At 38.9% G+C, this 18,791-nt stretch overlaps 1 protein-coding gene across 1 annotated transcript in view; it reads left to right on the top strand.

Moving 5' to 3' along the window:
- PTPRN2 (protein tyrosine phosphatase receptor type N2) overlaps positions 1-18,791 on the top strand; it is a 662,435-nt gene that overhangs the window by 570,590 nt on the left and 73,054 nt on the right. Inside the window, 1 exon segment of the mRNA XM_075022535.1 lies at positions 7,410-7,604. Within this exon segment, the coding sequence (XP_074878636.1) occupies positions 7,410-7,604 (195 nt within the window).

The raw sequence follows: 18,791 nt of genomic DNA, 5'->3' as shown, positions 1-18,791 counted from the left end.
GCTGTCATGTCTTCCTTGGTGACATGAGCCATGTAAAAGACCTCTCCCTCCTTCAGGAGTTTCTGGGCTACTTAGATGTCTACCTCATTGATGAGAGGTTACTGAAAGAATTAAAGTAAAAATATTTCCTTAAGCTGTATTGCATAGTCAGTGTCCTCGGTTCTTTGCAAGCCAGAAATTTTTGTGTCTGCTGAACTTCTGGAGATGTGTACAAGACCGTGATGGCTTTTTGTTTGTTTGATTTGGTAGGATAAGACTGGGCAAATGCTTGAATTTAAAGAGAGGGAATAAAACAAATAAATGCAAATAACAGAGAAGTCATTTTCCATATAAAGCTAGCCATGTTTTCTTTGCCTTTCCCCTCCTGCATGGCCTCTACTTTCTTCATGTACATGAAGAAAGGGGAATCGTAATTACATGAGTCACCACCAGGAAACACTCGCAATGCTAAAATAATTGAAATTTTTAATTTCACAGACCATAATCAAAATTGGGGTTTTGTTAGGAAAATGAATCTCAAGCCTGTGTTTGACTGCAATGCTCTCAAAGAGAAACAGCAGCCGTGCCTTTTAGGTCATTTAAAAATCAAACAAAGCAAAACCCTTACACCGAGACTCGGGAGTTATATCCAGATAGAGAGAGGGTGGTGTGGTACGAGAGGGCAGATAGTAAGTAAACTGAACTGGGCAGGCTGAGGCTATATTGACAATCAAATAAATACATTTTACTTTCTTCTTTTTTTTTCCTCCCAAGATCTAGCACATACAAGGCTAGATAAATACGAATTGCACAGAGTGTGGATATGTAATGATACATTTGATGCTGTGTCTCTCAAAATATTACTCTCAAACATTTTTCCAATATCTCCCTTTGTTCCTTTTCTGAAGGCACACTGATCTCAGTAGTTGCCTTTTCAGGCAAGGATAGAAAATATATGTACAAATATTCCACATATGTAAACAGCTCTTTTACTTCTGGACAAAAAGTATGTTAAAATGAAACTAAAGCTTGAAAGTGTATTTCAATAACTCAAAAATAAATGGTAATAAAGCTGTAATTATCCCCAAAGCTACAAACACAGTAAATAAGTTAAAGTTAAATTTATAACACCTGCAAGCATATTAAGTATGCAAAAGCAAAACAAAGGCAGCCAAATGACTTTAACTTCACCCTGTAGTAACACTAAGCAAATTTAGTTAGAGAATAATGATGTTTGTAGTCCTAGATTCATTTGTTTAAAAAAATGAGCTTACCTTATTTTTTCATTTTTTTAAATCTCACTGTGTTTTGACTGCATCCATAGCAGAACAGTTAAATCCATGCTGTACCTGCAGACCTCGTCTCATCCTGTGAATAATGCCTCCTTAATCTAAAGGAAAGTGAGGCTATTATTTAATTAAATGTATTAAAGCTAAGAAGAAAAGCATTTTTAGAGATCTTATTCTTCCATACCTAGCATATAAAAGGTTACATATATTCTTAGTTTTCATTATATATTTTGTCATAAAGTATAGCCTTGAATCCTTTAGAATTAATAGCCAGCATTTTTAATCTAAAATTACTACAAACCAATTTTGGTTTGCATGTAAAATGAACACAGTGCTATTGTGATCGTGCCTGCTTAAGCAGATTTGTTTCTGATAGGATATTAGGCAGGTCAGGTTGAAAGGCCTTGGTGTACACTCAGTTATCACTTTTAATAAACAGTAATTTCTTTGTGTAATGTCGCTGCATTTTCTTAATAATTACACCATGGAAGGATTTTTTCTCTCTTGTATTTTGTTAATTCTGAAAGTAATTGTGCCATACTTTTTTCTGGACTGGCTCAGGTGATTTCCATTTGAATTTGGGAAGCAAAAGATTTTTAAAGGCATGGAAATGTTAGGCCTATTTCCTGGACTTTATGTTTGGAATTATGTAAATTTGGGGATCAGTTACAAAAATAGATTCTTTTCATTAATATGTAGTAATGAAATTGTATTTCTTTTTCTAAATAAACTGGAAAGTTGGAATTTCCCTCAGATCCCAGGCTGCTATTAAGCAGATCTGAGGTGAATGTGGCTGAGGAAGGAGAGCAGTATTTTAGATATGAAGCTATTTTCATTTACTTTGGACTGAATAACTTCATTTATAGTGCGCCCGGTACCAGCTAGATGAGAACGGTTCACATGCTGTGGTCAGTGACTGGGCTCAGACCACCTGAAGATGTTGCATATTGTATTTGCATTAAGCAGGTATATTTTAATAAACAGCAGCATCCTCACTGGAGGCAGCTTTGAGGTGGGGTGGCTCATCTTTAAGAGTAATGAGTGGAAAGCCAAAGTGCATGTTGGCCATCCCTTAACCAGGATGCTCAGGTCAGTTCTCCTGCTTGTAACGTGCCACCCTGGGATTTTCAAATTCCATTTTTGCAAATAAAACAAGGGAAAAGATTCAATATTGACCATTCAGGCCTCAGTTCCAGCTGGTTTTAGTTCCGTGCTTGCCTATACTCTTAGCCCTTACCAGGGTGTATACATAGATTTCTCTCCAAACCCAAATGTTTTAGCAAACTATGTGGTCTTAATGGATTTTCCGGGTACCTACTGTATTAGCCGAACCTGATGAAAGATTAAAATTTGTCTAAATTATCATTTGCTGCCTTGCCCTTCTGTGACACTGATGGCTGCTGCGCATCACGAAGCCACGTGGCAGCAAATGCTGCTGCTGTCACTGGCTGGGGATGTCCAGGAGGGGTGGCCTAATACTTCTGGTGGTAAGCAGGTTGCATCTCTAAACCAGACATGAGGAGAGTTTCTTACTCATCTCTTCAAGTTCAGAGACCCATCTAAAACATAGTGGTGAGGCTGGCTCTCCATCCCTGTGGGTTGGTGTCCATTAGGCACAACAAGTCTCTCAATGCCCTTCCTTAAATGTGGATAAACTACATCTATGCCACGGTGTGGTACATTCACAAGTGGACTGTATGGATTTGAAAATCCATTTGTTGTACCTGAGGAAACTAATTGTTGCTTCGTGCTTCTCCCTGTCTCTGTGAGGAACAGCCAAGTATTAGGAACACTTTAAAACCTCATTGGAAGAGGTCCAGGGGTTTTCTGAGAATACTGTTTATGGTTTGTTTAAGGTTATCAATTATGTTTCAAATAAAAAGCTCTCTACAGATGATCATTGTGCTGTACTTTGAACTCATTTAACTGGACATTATTTACAGAATATTTATCTTGGTTATGGCAGTTTTTGTCACGCAGCGGTATTACTTTTCCATTATATACTGCATGTGACCACCACATAAGTTTGATAATAAATGTTGGGAAATAAAAAACAGAGTAAGTGCCTCAGTATGATAGCAATTCCCATGTGATGGGAAATAATGTCATAAACTTCAAATTACCTTTTAAATAAATGTTTACGTCCAATCCATCCATTAGATCATAGCCCGAAGGGTCAGGAGGATCATTTCTTCATATTTCACTGTATGCATTATGATTGCTTTTTTAGGTGTAAATGATGTTTTTAAATGAAGAATGGCACTCGAACTATACACAAACAGCGGCTAGACATTACTGAGTCGCAGTACGGCAGAAATAGCCTCAGCCACTCGGCTAAATATAGAAGTGCAGCAGTAAATTGAATTCATTCTTAGAAAATATTTTTAATGGTGTACGTGCTGAGACGATACAGAAATACAGCTCATATCATTCTCACAGTTTGCAGCTTTGACATTTTAGTCAAGTTTAAATTCTAATTGTGGTTTTGGTAGATGGCTGATTTGCTAAATGCTTATGAGAGTAAAGATTTTGGAGAGCAGGGAAGAGCATACCTGAGCGTGCAGAGAAGTGTGCAGGTAACAGGTATCATATTAATAAGGGTCTTAACCTTGTAAAGTGATGCCACCTATGTAAGTGCCCAGGGATGGTGTTTCCCTGAGAGCACCCAGTGTGAAACACCCCACACGCTGAGACCCCAGTGCCTTTCGTAGGAAGGGGACATTGCTGACCACCTCAAGGATGAAGCAAACCCAAATCCCATGTTTAGACCTTTCCCAGCTCCGAGCTGGACCTCCCTAGTCCGTATGTCCTGGAGGAACCCATCTGGCTCCCCAAAACACCCCATGCATCAAAGCTTTTATATGTGGTGGTGTTAACGATGTGATCCCTCCGGTGCTAGGCTAAAAAACCCAACCGGGAGTGGAAATGGTTGGGCTAACAGGGAGGTGGCTTTGAAGAAGTAGAAGCCTTAGGTGCCCTCAGACTGCTGACGTGCACGTGGGGATGGGGCAGGTTCCTCAGCCTGGGCTGGGCTGCCTGGGAGTGGGGGAAGGAAGAGCTGTCAAGGGCCGTTAGACCAATCTGGAAATAAATTCAACCAAAACCCGTCTGTTTACAGGCAGGGGAAAACCCATTGTCCTGGAGATTTAAAACACCAGTCAAGAAATTCAGTGGTGTTTTTGCTGCAACTATGATTTGACCTTCCTGTTTACATTAAACATTTTTTATGGTGGTGTGCACTGACATGGTTGCTTTGTTTAAGGTATTTGACAGTTACAGCAGTTCTGGGAATAATTGTTTTGGTTCTATATATGTCAGGAAATAAATATGTTAATATTTGAGAGCAGTTTACTTTGTTTTAAAACTTATTTAGATTTGTTGTTTCTCAACTTTACCTTCTTTCATGAGGACTGTGGACATGTTAAACAGTTTTAAAACAACATTGCTTAGTAACATGTTAAATATTTTATGTCCAAAACATTCTTTTTAGTTGGAGGTTAATCTATTCCAGAACCAGTTGGCTATAATGTTGCTTCTTTTGTCATTTTCATTTGCATAAAAGTGGTATATTAATTTCTTAGAGTTCACTTGATCCTGATTCTTTTTTGTTAGCAGAGGTCTATAATCCTTTCCACAGCAACCACTTGTAAAAGCAGAGGATTATGACTTGAGGCAGGATATGAGCAGCAGGAACAGATCAACTTAAAAACAAAGATCCTGTTTGAGTACAAATGCTATTGTTAGCACAGAGTTGGGGTGAGTCAAGTGGCAGGATGTCTATTAGAATATAATAAATTTGTATCTACGCCACATGGCATGCTAGCCAGAAGACACATCCTTTTAGCTGTTATGTGATAGACTACGTATTTTTATACCTTTACTTATAATACTTTTGCCTAGACCAATAAACCATTCCCTCTGAGAATGGCTGATATCTAAACATCTGAACAGCTTTTTTCAGTAGATTTATTTTTCTGTCTAAAAAGTTTCCACACTGTTATACTTTTCCCAAAATCTGCTAAAAGCAAGGATTTGAAATTACACTACTGCAAGGTCGTTCCGAGGTTAGCAATAACCATTTTGGACTATTGCTATCTTATGACGTGTGTGATCCTTCAGAGAAAAGGAGAAGGAGAGATTTTTTTCTTTGTCCCTATATTTAAAAAAAAGAGATACAATAACATTTTTTCCTTTATTAAATAGTCTTGGTTTTAATACTGATAGTTTAACGGACCTATCTAACACTACTGTATGTGGCTCAATTTAAAGTATTTTTGAAGTTTAATGTTTTTTCGTAATACTTTTCCTGTTACTGTCAGTAGGAAGTAATGAAGGTAAAAAGTTACAGAAAACATTCTAGTCAAGTGTGGAAAAAATCCTACTTTTTGTAAAAATTTGAAAAATTCTTACATGGCATGGACAAAATTAATAAATACACAAAATGCAGTGATGGAGTCAGGTAGCAGTTTCACTTGGGACAGTCTGTACAGTTATTCCAATAACTGACACCACATACAAGGAGTAATCTGTGCTTCCCAAACTTCTGCTTACTGTATTTTTATGATGGACAACAAAATATATCCTGTTTATATACGATACGCATTTTGTCTCAGTGTATCTTAATTTGTACGCGTGTGTATATATATATTTATAAAAAAAAGTATTACACACCATAAAATAGTGTAATTCCACATAAGCATCTGTAATGGCAAGTCAGCCAAAAGCTTTGGTAGAAGAAAATGTTTGGAGGGTTCTTTAATCATGGCCATGTATTAGCAAGAGGAGAGTCAATATAACGGTTTCAGGAGGTTTGTCTGAATGCTTGCTACTGCATGGATTAGGATTCCTTTTCAGTGTCCTAAAGTTTGCAAGGTTAAAAGAAAAAACATAGTCTTAAAGTTATATTTCTAACTCCTATCTGAAAAGCAGATTTTATTGCACTTGATATTTGGAGGTTTTCAGATCATCCTGCTGATGGCACTTGGGCTGCAACTATATTATCAATGAATAAGAAAACAGAAGCCATGGCATTTCAACAGTATGAATTCTTCAGACTGTATTATTTTGTTAGCCTGAGGCAAGAGACTGTGCTCTTAGTACTCATCTGTGCAGAATGAGTAATCTGAGACAAATGTGTAACCACACCGTGTGTGCAATATGTCCAGATACTATGGACTAGCTGGTCTTGCTGTGCACCACAGGCAGCCAAGTATCTCTCATGGACAATAGACATATGTTGAAAAATGATAATTTTATTATACTGTCTGGGATTTCACCACACATATCTGATTCTAAAAGCATTATAACAATGGCGGTGTAACTGTGGGTCTGTTTATCCCATTAAGAGTCAGAATTTTATACTGTAAGGAGTTGGTTTTACCAGCAGGATTTTCCGTTACCTAACCAGGATTCTGTATTTTTGCATGATTTCTATGCACGGGAGCAACTGAAAATACGTATTCCCAGGGCGATCTATTTTGGTGTTTTAACACGGCTTGCGTTAGCGTGTGTGATAGTTTGAATTTTCTTTCTTCGCCAAAGCTGCTTAAACAATACAATGACAGATTTCTGCTTTTATTCTTCATTAATGTCATTCTTCATCCTCTCTGCCCCACATCAGGGAGGAAGTGTTGTGAGTTTGCTATTTTAATGAAGAGAAATGAGGCATCTATCAACTAGGATTTATACTGGAGAGCACATCAATTCAGTTGCCTTGAGCTTGCTGAGTTTGCATATCCAGGGCCAAGCAGCGCTCTCAATTACTCCCGTGCAACCCCATTAACTTCAGGAGGTTGCGCAGTTCAAAAGTGGCTTCGCAGAATGCGGGGTGGTATTAGGGAGAAAAAAGGCTATCTGTTAGAGAAGTCGAGCTTCAAAATACTATTTTTTGGTTATCTAAAAGGAGATGTGCGTGCAGCCCTAATTACACTTTTGAAAGGTTAGGGTAGTCATCATATAGTAATTTCATTGAGTATTTCTTTGTAGATGTGCCTAACAGAACAGACCGCCTCCCAAAAATCACTGCAGTGAGGGGGAAAACACTTCCAGCCTGGAAACATATTGTAAATCATATGTCTTTAGTAGACTGTATCCTGTAATTACTCTTAACCGTAGGTTGTTTCTTCCTCTTTCTCTCTCCAGGAGCTATGCCGTCAGCGCATGGCAGTGAAAACATCTGATCGCCCGGAGCCCCTGCATGCTTCTCGAATAAATAGCGTTTCTTCACAATTTAGCGATGGGCCCATTCCCAGCCCCTCGGCCCGGAGCAGCACATCGTCCTGGTGCGAGGAGCCGGTTCAGTCCAACATGGACATCTCCACCGGTCACATGATCTTGGTAAGGCATTTTTGTCTCCGTGGCATGAGAAATTCTGTCAGAATTTAAGGTACCTGCTCTGCTTTTGGAAAGAGATGACTTTTAAAGAAAGGGAAGCTGTCTTTTCACAGGTAGAAAATATTCCTCAGCTTTGTTGGTAATCTTAGCTTTGTATAATTAAAACTAAAGGGGGTTTTATTTCCATTTCTTTTTTATTATATTGGGTTTTTTCCTCTCTGGGGAACATTCTTTTAGCTTGGAGATACAAATAGTTTGTGTGCTTGCTTTAAAAAAGATAAACCCTGTGTTGTCCTTTTGTCCTATTAATTTATGTTTACCGCAGCTTGGACAACTGAAGAAAACTGCTAAATTTCTGATTGGCTTGCTGCTTTTTCTCATGTATCTTCAGTGTGTGGAGGTATCTGAGCTGAGAAGGCAACAGAATATTAGTGATGTGGAGCAATTTGTTTTCCATTACTCTTAGAAAAGGATCTGAATTTTGAGCCTTGCCTGAATTTTGTTGTCCTTGGCTGAATTTTTTCCAAGCTGGATGTCTTCTATGTTTGAAATGATCCAAATATATTTTATTGATGGAGTCTGCATTGGAAAACTTGGGTTACTTCCAAACATGACTTGCGACCAGTATCAGTGCAGAAGATGGACACATGAAGGTCTGTGTGTATGGAAGAGTCAGGGTCCAGTGGTTGGAACTGACTGCAGCTTGTTTGTCTCTCTCTGTTAGTGTCCTGCTGGGAGAGCTGTAGAGTGATCCCCCATTTTTTGTGCCTTATTTTCCTCCTTCTTCAAATATTTGCCGTCTTTGTAGAGTGCATTGAAATTAGCTACGAAGAAGTTAGGTGATGTTGAAGATGATGAGTCAGGCGTTATTTTGCTTTCTATATTTGATTTCTGCTCTTTATTGGTATGGTTGATCTAAAGTAAGCATCCTTTCCAGTTGGTAGTGTTGCCATGCTTTTGGAAACTTCCCTGTTGATCTATTTTACTCACCACTGAGAAGACTCACCAGCGGGGTCTGTCAGAAGAAAACCTCTCCACCATGCCATACTTTTGGGTCATAATTTTTCAACTTCTTTGCCTCTTTTTCTGGACTGACATTTGAAAGTACTATCTTCTTAGGTATTTTTCAAGTTCTTATAAGCCACCTCACATAATGGAGAAAGGAATGAAGGCAGGCAAAAAACAAAGAGCTAATTTGACCTCAGCCAAGTTACTGACCTCCTTCAGCCTTGATCAGGTCAGCTATAAAACTGAGCAAAAGCAGGGCAGGATTGTAAACCAGATGCTTCATTGGAGTATGTCATCCTGAGTAAACACTTCTTCCCCTGTCGCTGCCTATCCCCCCAAAAAAAGGAGTTAATTAAGTATTATGTTAAAATCCGGTATACAAGTGCAGTTTGGAAGGGTTGCTCCCATGACAGAAGATCATTTATTGTAGTTTTTACTGTCCCACTTGTGCCTAACCAGAATTAAAATTCACTTGATTTCCTCTCATAGTTAACTAAAATGCTTGGTGGAAAAAAGATTGTTTTCAATTGCCAAACCTCAAAATAAGTACAAATTCCTGTCTTAAGGTTCTAAGGCAATTTATTTGTATGGAAATAAGAGCAAAATTTCCTATGTAGATGGAAATGTGAGTTTAACATTTGCAAACAATTTCAGCTACTTTAAATTGAGCAAAAATTGGTTTCGGTTATATTATTGGGAAAAATAAAAAAATCACAAAATCAAGCTTAAAGGAGAGAAAGTTGCATATGGGAACCACTTCTTCTGGCTCTTGGAATTTCTGCAAAATTACAAGAAAGAATTTTCTTCATATGGTCATAAAAAAACTTTAAAAAATAGTCAGATTGGTCAGGATCACTGTTATGGTCTTCAGTGTCCATAATTCACTCAATCCTCTTTAACCCTGATGATGAATGCATACATATGTTAGCTATCTATCAGCATATGTTATATCTTAGATGGTGAGGGTTCAAAGAAGGGTAAAAGAAATGTTGTAGTGTCTTGAGAGTACAAGCCACACAGAGAGTAAAAATAGTTAATTTGTTTAGTCTAAGCTGAATAAACAAAAATCAGTGATTCAGGGGAGTTTCCCTATGTGCTTTGAAATGCAGGATGGGGAAAAGTTGTTCTTAATGGACATAGATGATACAATTGGGAAGAAAATATGGGTTAGAATCGAAAGGATGCATTTAGCCTGGGTATCAGGGCAAGCCTAATAGGAGGGTCAGGCAGGCAGTGGGATGTTTACTTCAGGGAAGTAGTTAAACCGTAAATTCAAGATGTGCTGAAGGTTAGGTTTACATGGGAAGAGCAGCATCGCTCAGCTACAGCACTGAAGCAGATGATTGGACTTGATCAGAAATGCTTGTGTTTTGTGTCACCGTGGGTCACGCTGAAACCAGAGAGCTGACCCAATTTATGTTTTGCTCAAAAATAAATGCACATCTCTGTAATACCTTATTTGCCTGAATTTCTCTCCCCCTGGAGATGCTGTGGCTTGTTGGAGTTCAGCCACAGAAGGGCCTCACCAGAGGTGAGATTTTCCCCCCTTGGCCTGCAGCTACAAGTGGAGGAGAGTGAGGGGCCACTTCACAATTTTTATATCATTCATTATAAGAAGTTTTCCAGTTCTTCCCTTTTCCTGCTGCCACAATCCTCTTATCTTTTAAATTTTGTAGATATTTTCCATGAAAAATTTCTCAGAGCCTAAAAAAGCAATGAGAAATGTTAGCGAGGGGCCTGGTAAGAATGGCAAATACCATCTGCTTTGTAGGGTAGATGCACTTACAGGTCTGTAAACGTGTTTTTCAGCTCCACAGTGTGCAGCAAAGTAGCAGTTAGCTGAGCTAGGGCTCCTCAGTCTTTATTGTTCGTAGGTGCCAGAACCTCCTCAGAGAAAATTAAACAATGGATTACAGTATGAAGTGGCAGCAGGAAATATTTTATTTTGATTTATAAGCAGAATAAATCTTTAATGAAAGTAGCTTAGCAGAAATGTGTCTGCGGCTGCTGACTGACTCCATGTAATCTTGCTCAGAGGTAGCATTGGTCAGAAGCATTTCTGTAAAGCTGTTTAATTTGCTGGAAAATGCTAGCAAGTCGTACCTGAAGTGATATCCCAGCCATCTCAGGTTTGGGTTTACTGGAGCTTGTGGTTGGTCACAGGTACTGTTTTCCTGGAGGACTTGCCACTTGTGGTTAGCCCATCATTTACAGTAGTTGAGGTCTGGAGAAAGCAGGAATCTTCCAAACCCATGTGGCTGTGGGACGGTCTCCTTACTTAGACTGATACCAGTCTTTCAGAGAGAAAAATGCTGCATTTCTGCCACTTTCCTCTACAGCGAAGACAATGTCTCCGCACCGCTGACAGTAGCATGAGGTAGTTTGTACTGTTGGCAGGAGGAAGCCAGGAGGACTCAGGAGGCCCAGAAGGACAGCGATAACAACATTCAGAGCTTTTTTTTTTTCCTTTTCACTTTCTTTTTCCTCACATTTATAGCAGGAGGATGGCCCATATGGCACTTTTTGATTCTGTCTTTCTAAAAGATCCAAGCACTTTGGAAAGTGTAATTAGAGAGGCATGTTTTATGCAGTCGCGTTTGTGGCACTGACTGGCTGGTTTTAGCATGAGCAACAGCAAAGTGCCCTCATTTCGGTAACCGTTGGTTTTACAGCAAAACAATTGGGTTTTGGAAGGTCACAGCAAGGAAAGGAGTAGGAACTCAGAAATAGATTTTCATCCACTTTATTCACAGATGTGCATCTGTATTTCAAGTGCCGCGAAGTCCTAATAAAGCGCAACACTTCCCTTCGCAGTCCAGCAAGAGAACCGGGGGTGTCTGAAGGTGTCCAGGAGAGATTTAGTCTCCCTGACTTGGGCTCCTAACTTACACCTTCATTTTAGGCACTTAATGAAGTCCTGTCATTGACTTGAGTCCATAAACTTCCCTTCTAGTTGGTGAAGTGAGTGGGTGGCTGGGAAGGTCTCCAGAGGATCAGGCAGGGAGATGGTATCTCTTGGGACGCCTCCCGTTGTGCCTGCACCGTCCCATTGACGTCTGCAGCTTAGATGAAGGAGTCTCTTTTGTTCGTGCTGAAGCACAAGTTTAGCACGTAAGTTAGGTAGATTGGACCCCACATCTGCTTGGTATCTTGCCACGCTTGTTTGGTTAAAATAATTATAATCTTTTATGAGTTTTTAAATTAAGAACAGTACTGCAAGAAGGGAGCGTATGCTTTTGATGATAACATTTTGAGGTTGTTATCTGAATACCGTATATGAGAGGGAATTTGCAGAAGCAGAAGTGATTTTCTGTGTTTTGGGGTTTTTTTTTCCTTGTAAAGACAGACGTGCAAAATTTGGAGCATTATACATAAATTAGAATTTCAGAAGGTGTGAATCTCCAAAATGTCCTCTTCAGTACTTGTTTAAGCTGGAAATCTGAAGATTCTTTTCCCTGAGGGTAGGAAGCTGGTGTATTGGGAAATAATAATAGCCTGTGATAGTTTGCACATACCATACTTTTCAGAAGGAAGTTTCGTAACTGGGCTGAATGAGGCAGTGGGAGCAAATGAACTAGAGACTGAATTCTAAGGCTTCACATGTAGGAGGTGTAAGTCCACTTGATCCCCTTTTTTTTGGCAATTTGCCTGCAAAACCGAAAGGTCTTTCCTCATAGAGAAGGATAGCCTCATATGAAAACTTCATGTTAAAAGAAGGTTCTGGACAGTTTGTGTCCCAGAGGGTGAGCACCTGTGAGCATCTCCTGGGACAAAACCTGAACTAAGGGGCACATGGGTCAGAGACCTGCTGCTGGGAAATCCGTCAAACCCAAGATGTTGAATTTTGCATCCAATTTAGTTCTGATGCTGAATCAGTGGCAGGGTTGCTGTGGGACTGAGAAGGGTAACAAGCAGGGAATAGTTTCCAAGGTTGAACCTGTTTTTTTTGATAACATCGGTATCCTGTAGTCTCTGCATAGTAACTTTTTGATGGTTTCTAAGCAATTTTCCCTCACTCTCATTTCTTAAAATAAATTCTGTTTGAAGTGAACTCTATGGGGTAGCTAGCTGCTATAGATTTTCTTTTAATTGAATGTGGAAGAGTGGGGGATTGTGTGATAGAAGACACTTTCCAACAAGCAAAAATATTTGTTAAATCCTGCACCACATTTCGCTGAAATATCTTGATTTTATTCCTAAAAGCTGCAATAAAAGCATGAGCAAAAGGCATCTAAACACACTTTTCTAAAGAGGGAAACTCCAACATGTGAGGACCGATAGCACTGTGCTAGATGCAGGTGTACTTTCCACCTTGAGCTTAATCTATATACACACAAAACATTTCCTGAGCGAAGGAGCATGATGCACAGTATGAGTGCAGTGCACTGCCCAGGGACACACGCAGCAGAGTTGATTAATGCTAGCAGGGACAAAGGTGAGGACTGCAGGTATGGAAAACAAGGTCTTTGTCACAATTATAGTGTATTTGATTATTTAGTGGGTTTAAATTTTTTTTTTCTTTTTCCACCATTTCCTTCTACCACCATTAATTTCTCTTTAGCTTTTTATGACTTTCAAGAATAGAAATACTCTGTTTAAAAAAAAAAGTTTACAGCTGAGAAAATGAAGAAAAAAATCCTCCCTCACGTGGGAAGGGAAACAAATCAGTGGCAAAGTTTAGCTAAAAGCATAAACTCCTTAAACATGTCCTAAGTGGATCTAAATCCCAACTTACCTTTCAACTGTGCCAGTTTAAATAGTTGGAGGAGTCTCATGAAATGTAAGTCCCAAGAAGGCTTTGGCCCTAAAGGCCATTTCATCATGAACAGTCAGACAAGAGGAGTTACAAGGGAAAAGGCTGTTGTGTATTGCATTACTCAGTGACAAGATAGCCAATATTCCAAAAAGACATATATACTATGAATGGGAAAATCTTTACCCCTCTTTCCCTGAGTTGTCATGCTTTTAGGGATGAGTGGAACTGGTTGCCACCTGAAAGATCTTCTGCTGATGAAATGGTGTTTATCCCTTCTTTTTAGTTTTTTTCCCCTTCCTAAATGTTTAAGTTATTTTTAAAACATTTGCCTCTGTCTGTTTAAAGCCAGGACTTGAGATACAGCAACAAAGAAAAGCTTTGCATATGAAAACAGCTTTACTAATAGAGCCATAAATCTAATAAATGGATGTATGTACTACATAGATTTCATCAATAAAACTCAGAAAAAATATTCATGAACAGGTTACCCTTTGATTCTTCCATTTTTATTTGTTTCATGTTCAGTTGCCTCCCTTTTTCTATATTAATCTTGTTGAATGGGCCTTAGGAAATAACGACAATTACAGAGTCGGTATTAAATCAAGAAAAACATTCCTCTTGAACATGGTATGAAATTAATTTCAAAATCTTTCTTTTTTTTCCTAAATTCTTCCCTGTCAGTCGTTTTCCCCAAATGTATTCATGATTAGAAGTAACTTGCCAAATTTCTGTGACTACACCTTGGTGTGTTGTTTGAGTGTGAGGTGTTTATTCCAGCTTTGTTTAAGCTGCTTTGGTTGAACACTTTTAGCCACCTTATATCATTCCCTAAGGCTTTTAGTCGAAGGATGAAGAAAACATTGCTATTAATATTCTAGTGTACTAATTTTAAAGTGTTACATTGGGAGAAATATTTGACACAAACTTGGTGGCTATCTGAACTTATTTTCCATTTCTAGAGAACATCCAGGTAATGTCAAGGCAAGATAAGTACCAGTTGTAGCAAGTAGCAAGAGATGCTAGGAGGTCATTTAATGAAAAAGATCCGGGTTTTGATACTTCAGATTGAAGACAAGGGATGTTACTGGGTCCTCAGCTGCTTCTGAGCATCTCATTAGTGGCAGAAACCAGAGATGAGCTCTTGTCTAGGAGGCTACCGGTCTGGTCTTTTGGCTCCAAATGCATCCTAAGTAATGAAGTGCTCTTCTCTGTGTTTGTCCTATTGTGTGTGCTCACATTGTACATTAAGGTGTTGATAATTCATTGTAGCAGATGTAGCAGTTAATCATATTTTGGATCTAACAGGTGGAAGTGCCTATTTAGAAGGAGAAGAGCACTAGAAAGAGGGTGGTTCAGAAGGACTTCTCAGGCAAGAGGCCAAGATAATACATGTTATAACATCTCTGAGCTGGTGGCAAAGTTCAGGCATGGGAAGGAGGTGAGCTTTGACTCACTGTGGGATAAAGAAATGGCTCATGCACGTTGCAAGATGTGATGCACCACTAAGATCAAATGATGTTGGTAAATGGGACTACAGCTTCAGAGCTGAAAATACATAACAGTCCAGGATGAAACTGCAGCTTGCTTCGTGGTGCTTACAAAGAAGGGACATCATACTGGCACTGTGTTTTTGCACTGCTATACCAGTTGCAGTTTAAGGTACCCAGGAGAACTCCAGTGGTATTTTGGAGAGCTCCTTCTCTTCATGTGGGCTATGCCAACAGAAGTTATTGGAAGTGCTCTGGTTAAGATGCTACTGGCAATGAAGGGAGCTTAATCCCTCCATTGATGGACCAAAGTTCATTTATTCTCATCGTCAGGGCAAGGTAAAAAAATTCATACTTTGCTTTCTGCAACTCTTTCTGGGATTAGGCCTTAACTTGGCAGTGTTTTGTGAGTATGGTATCAGAATTTGGGTGGTATTTGGAAAATTTAATATGTAGAACACAGAAAAAATGGTCCAATTTTACATATGTACCCACAATGCAGCTGTGGAAACATTTGTAAATAAGGAGATAAACATTAAAATAAACTGTGAATTTCACTTGTGGATGACATAGTATTTGCTGTTCCATAAAGGAGGACTATGTTACTTTTTGGTCAAAACCAGGTAAAGTTAAAGTCTACTACCCTCAAATATTCCAACTCCCCCTCCCTCCAGCATGTCTTTATAAGATACATACTTCTGCTATGAATTTCTGCCTTTTATATAACTCTTCCTTTGTTTCAGATTAGGGTAATATCTTTTTGCTTTTTCTAGCTGGTAGCTCTCGTTCAGTGCTGTCGTGTCTCCCTCATCCTCTTGTCCTAAACTCGTGTGCTAATGCTGCTTTAGGTTGCCCAGCTGGCCAAGAAAACCCCATTCATAGCTAGGGAGAATTACAAGTTGCCTCTTGTTTCTGGCTGCTTGCTGTACCATCGAATTGAACCAAGAATAGAAGGGAGGGGTGACAAACTGCTCACAAGCATTACCTCCTTCAAGCATGAGCTGTTATTGCTCTGGGAATTATTCTCTGCCCTTTTCTTTTTGGAATGACTATGAGGGCTGGTGTCCAGGTCCTAAAATGCTTCTGTCCTCAGTCTGGTTAGTAGTAAATCCATTAATGTCTGTTGAAGATGGTTGGTTTCTGGATATGATGTGTCTTTATAAAATATTTCTCTGACTATGTATCACAACTGCATTATTTTTAAAATGAATTATGTGAAGGTTTGCCTCCTTCTGACCGGGCTGTTTGTACTATCTAAAATATTCCAATGAACATCCAGTAACCCTAGTGCTCTAAGCTCTAGTAGCTGTCAGTGTAGTGAATTGAAGCACGTTTCTGTATTTCTTTTACTAAATATGTGCACACACAACACATTTCTTTAAAGAAAATAAACAAAAAATAACAACGTCTCCTTATTGGATGCATTGTATTTATACTCTGAGCATTGAAGAGAGTCTGGTAATTATAAAGGTGTTTAAGCATTTTTGTTTTAAAATTAAAAAGGTACTAAACTTGAGAAAACAAAGACAGTCAGTTATTTAATAGTGACTAGTTCTTACATTCTTTTCATATTTAATGTAAGTGGACTTTAGCTGGTTGCAAATAAAAATACTAAAGGACTAGCAATGCACACCATGATTTGTGTTCTTGCTGTCATCCAAATTCACAGAAAGAAGGAAACATATTAAAGAAATTTGATAAGACCAGGTGGTCTGAGTGAATAATTTCCCTTTCATTAACATATTCCCCTTATTAACTCTGTAATTAATTGTACATAGCTAAGGAAAGCTATGGAAATTGCATTTTGAGATGTATCAAAGCTGACTTTATGCTTCAGACTTCCATGCAATTTACTATTAATGAAGCAAGAGATGGAGGCCCCAAATCTATAATTATTACTTACTATTTGAATGACAAGCAAAGAATTTTATCAGCACAGTTTCAAATGAAAGGGGATTAGCAGCTAATGTTGAAATTGTTAATCTTTCTTATTAAAATAATTTTGACGAGAGTGTTTAGCCTGAAAGAGGTTTCTGGAACATCATTTACCATTAAAACAGCTATTTTCTGAAGCTCAGTATGAATTTGTCTAAGTTTGACAGCAGGGTGCAAATATTTTTTAAATGAATGAATATTTTATGGGAGCTAAGGCTGTTCATGTGTGAGCTGATGCCGAGCTGCTTGCTGTGTGCATATCTCCTGGAATGTGCAGCAGGATGGTAGTTCAATATCCATCTTACCAAAGTGAAGATGTCTACTGAGATAACAATAGAAAAAAGATACAGCAGAAAAATCTGAGAACTGAAATTGCACCCAAGGCTGTATCTGCACATGACTGATTAACAGGTGGGAGCCGGATCAGATTCAGGCCCTAGATCTTGGTGATATTTTTATGACACAGAAAAAGCCTATAATTACCTTTGGTAATAATGTTACTCCATGTTTAGCTAGGCCTTCTTACTCCCTTAAATAGTGGCATATTTTTAGGTTTCATATATTTTTATTAGTGTCATGTGCCTTGAGATGAGTATTCGGTGGTGGGTGCTTTATACCTACATGTATGCTTGTGTACAAATACCATGTACAGCAACAGTATCCTCATGTAAGTATAGATAAATGTTTGTGAGCAGAGATATAATATACGTCTTTTAACTGTTAATGAAAAACTACATTTTAAATTTTGGCATTTTAAATTTTAAAACTTTTCCTTGCAAAATTTGCAATTTTCATCTCTTACAGAAGTGTACAAATGAAGTTGACAAGGCTGTTTTCGCTCCTCAGGATGAGGAAATTGCAAATATATAGTGGCATAAATGATGAAAAGCAAAGTAGTGATAATTTACAAAATTTAATTTTCAGTGGTCTCAGCCACATAAGTACTGGAGGAGATGTATGTAATAAGAACACTATTAATTTGCCTGTGTCCCATTATAGAAAAAAGCTAATGTAAGAGATGTCACATGTCTTTGCCAGTGACAAATCTTACCAGCAGAATAGATAGAGATCATTTAAATGCTTTAATTGAGACATTATTTGCTTGAGTAGATGGACTTTATATAAAGATACCATCAACACAACAAACCCCCATGTACCTGCTCTACCATGAGATTATTCCAAGCATTACCTGCGTGTGGACCACGTTGGAACTTTACTGGGTTCACTCAGAAAATTACAGGTTACAGAACTAACCTTATATCTGTAGTCCTACAAATGTTCTTTGCAATGCTCTTGCAGACAGTGTGGTATTGTAGCAGAAAGTGCCATAGGCTGTGTGTTTGCTTCATTCATCAGACAGAATCAAAGGTTTTTTAGCTTAAACATAGCAGTTGTTAAATAGCATGCAGTAATAATACCTGAAGAAGCACTGTCATTATAAAATCATGTTTTGTATGTATTATAGAATCACAGAGTGGTTTGGGTTGGAAGGGACCTTAAAGATCATCTAGTTCCAACCCCCCTGCCATGGGCAGGGACACCTTCCACTAGACCAGGTTGCTCAAAGCCCCATCCAACCTGGCCTTGAACACTGCCAGGGATGGGGCAGCCACAACCTCTCTGGGCAACCTCTTCCAGTGCCTCACTACCCTCACAGTAAAGAACTTCTTCCTTATAGCTAACCTAAATCTACCCTCTTTCAGTTTAAAGCCATTACCCCTTGTCCTATCACTACATGCCCTTGGAAAAAGTCCCTCTCTGGCTTTCCTGTAGGCCCCCTTTAGGTCCTGGAAGGGGGCCATAAGGTCTCCCTGGAGCCTTCTCTTCTCCAGGCTGAACAACCCCAACTCTCTCAGCCTGTCTTCATAGGAGAGGTGCTCTAGTCCTCTGACCATCTTCATGGCCCTCCTCTGGACTTGCTCCAACAGGTCCATGTCCTTCTTATGTTGGGGGCCCCAGAGCTGAATGCAGTATAATTATGTGTTAGGTCAAAGACATCAAGGG

Source organism: Buteo buteo, chromosome 2 (assembly GCF_964188355.1).
Source record: "Buteo buteo chromosome 2, bButBut1.hap1.1, whole genome shotgun sequence".
In the NCBI taxonomy this organism is placed as follows: Eukaryota; Metazoa; Chordata; class Aves; order Accipitriformes; family Accipitridae; genus Buteo; species Buteo buteo.
Note: the sequence above shows the minus strand (reverse complement) of the source record. Positions and strands in the feature narration are given on the sequence as shown.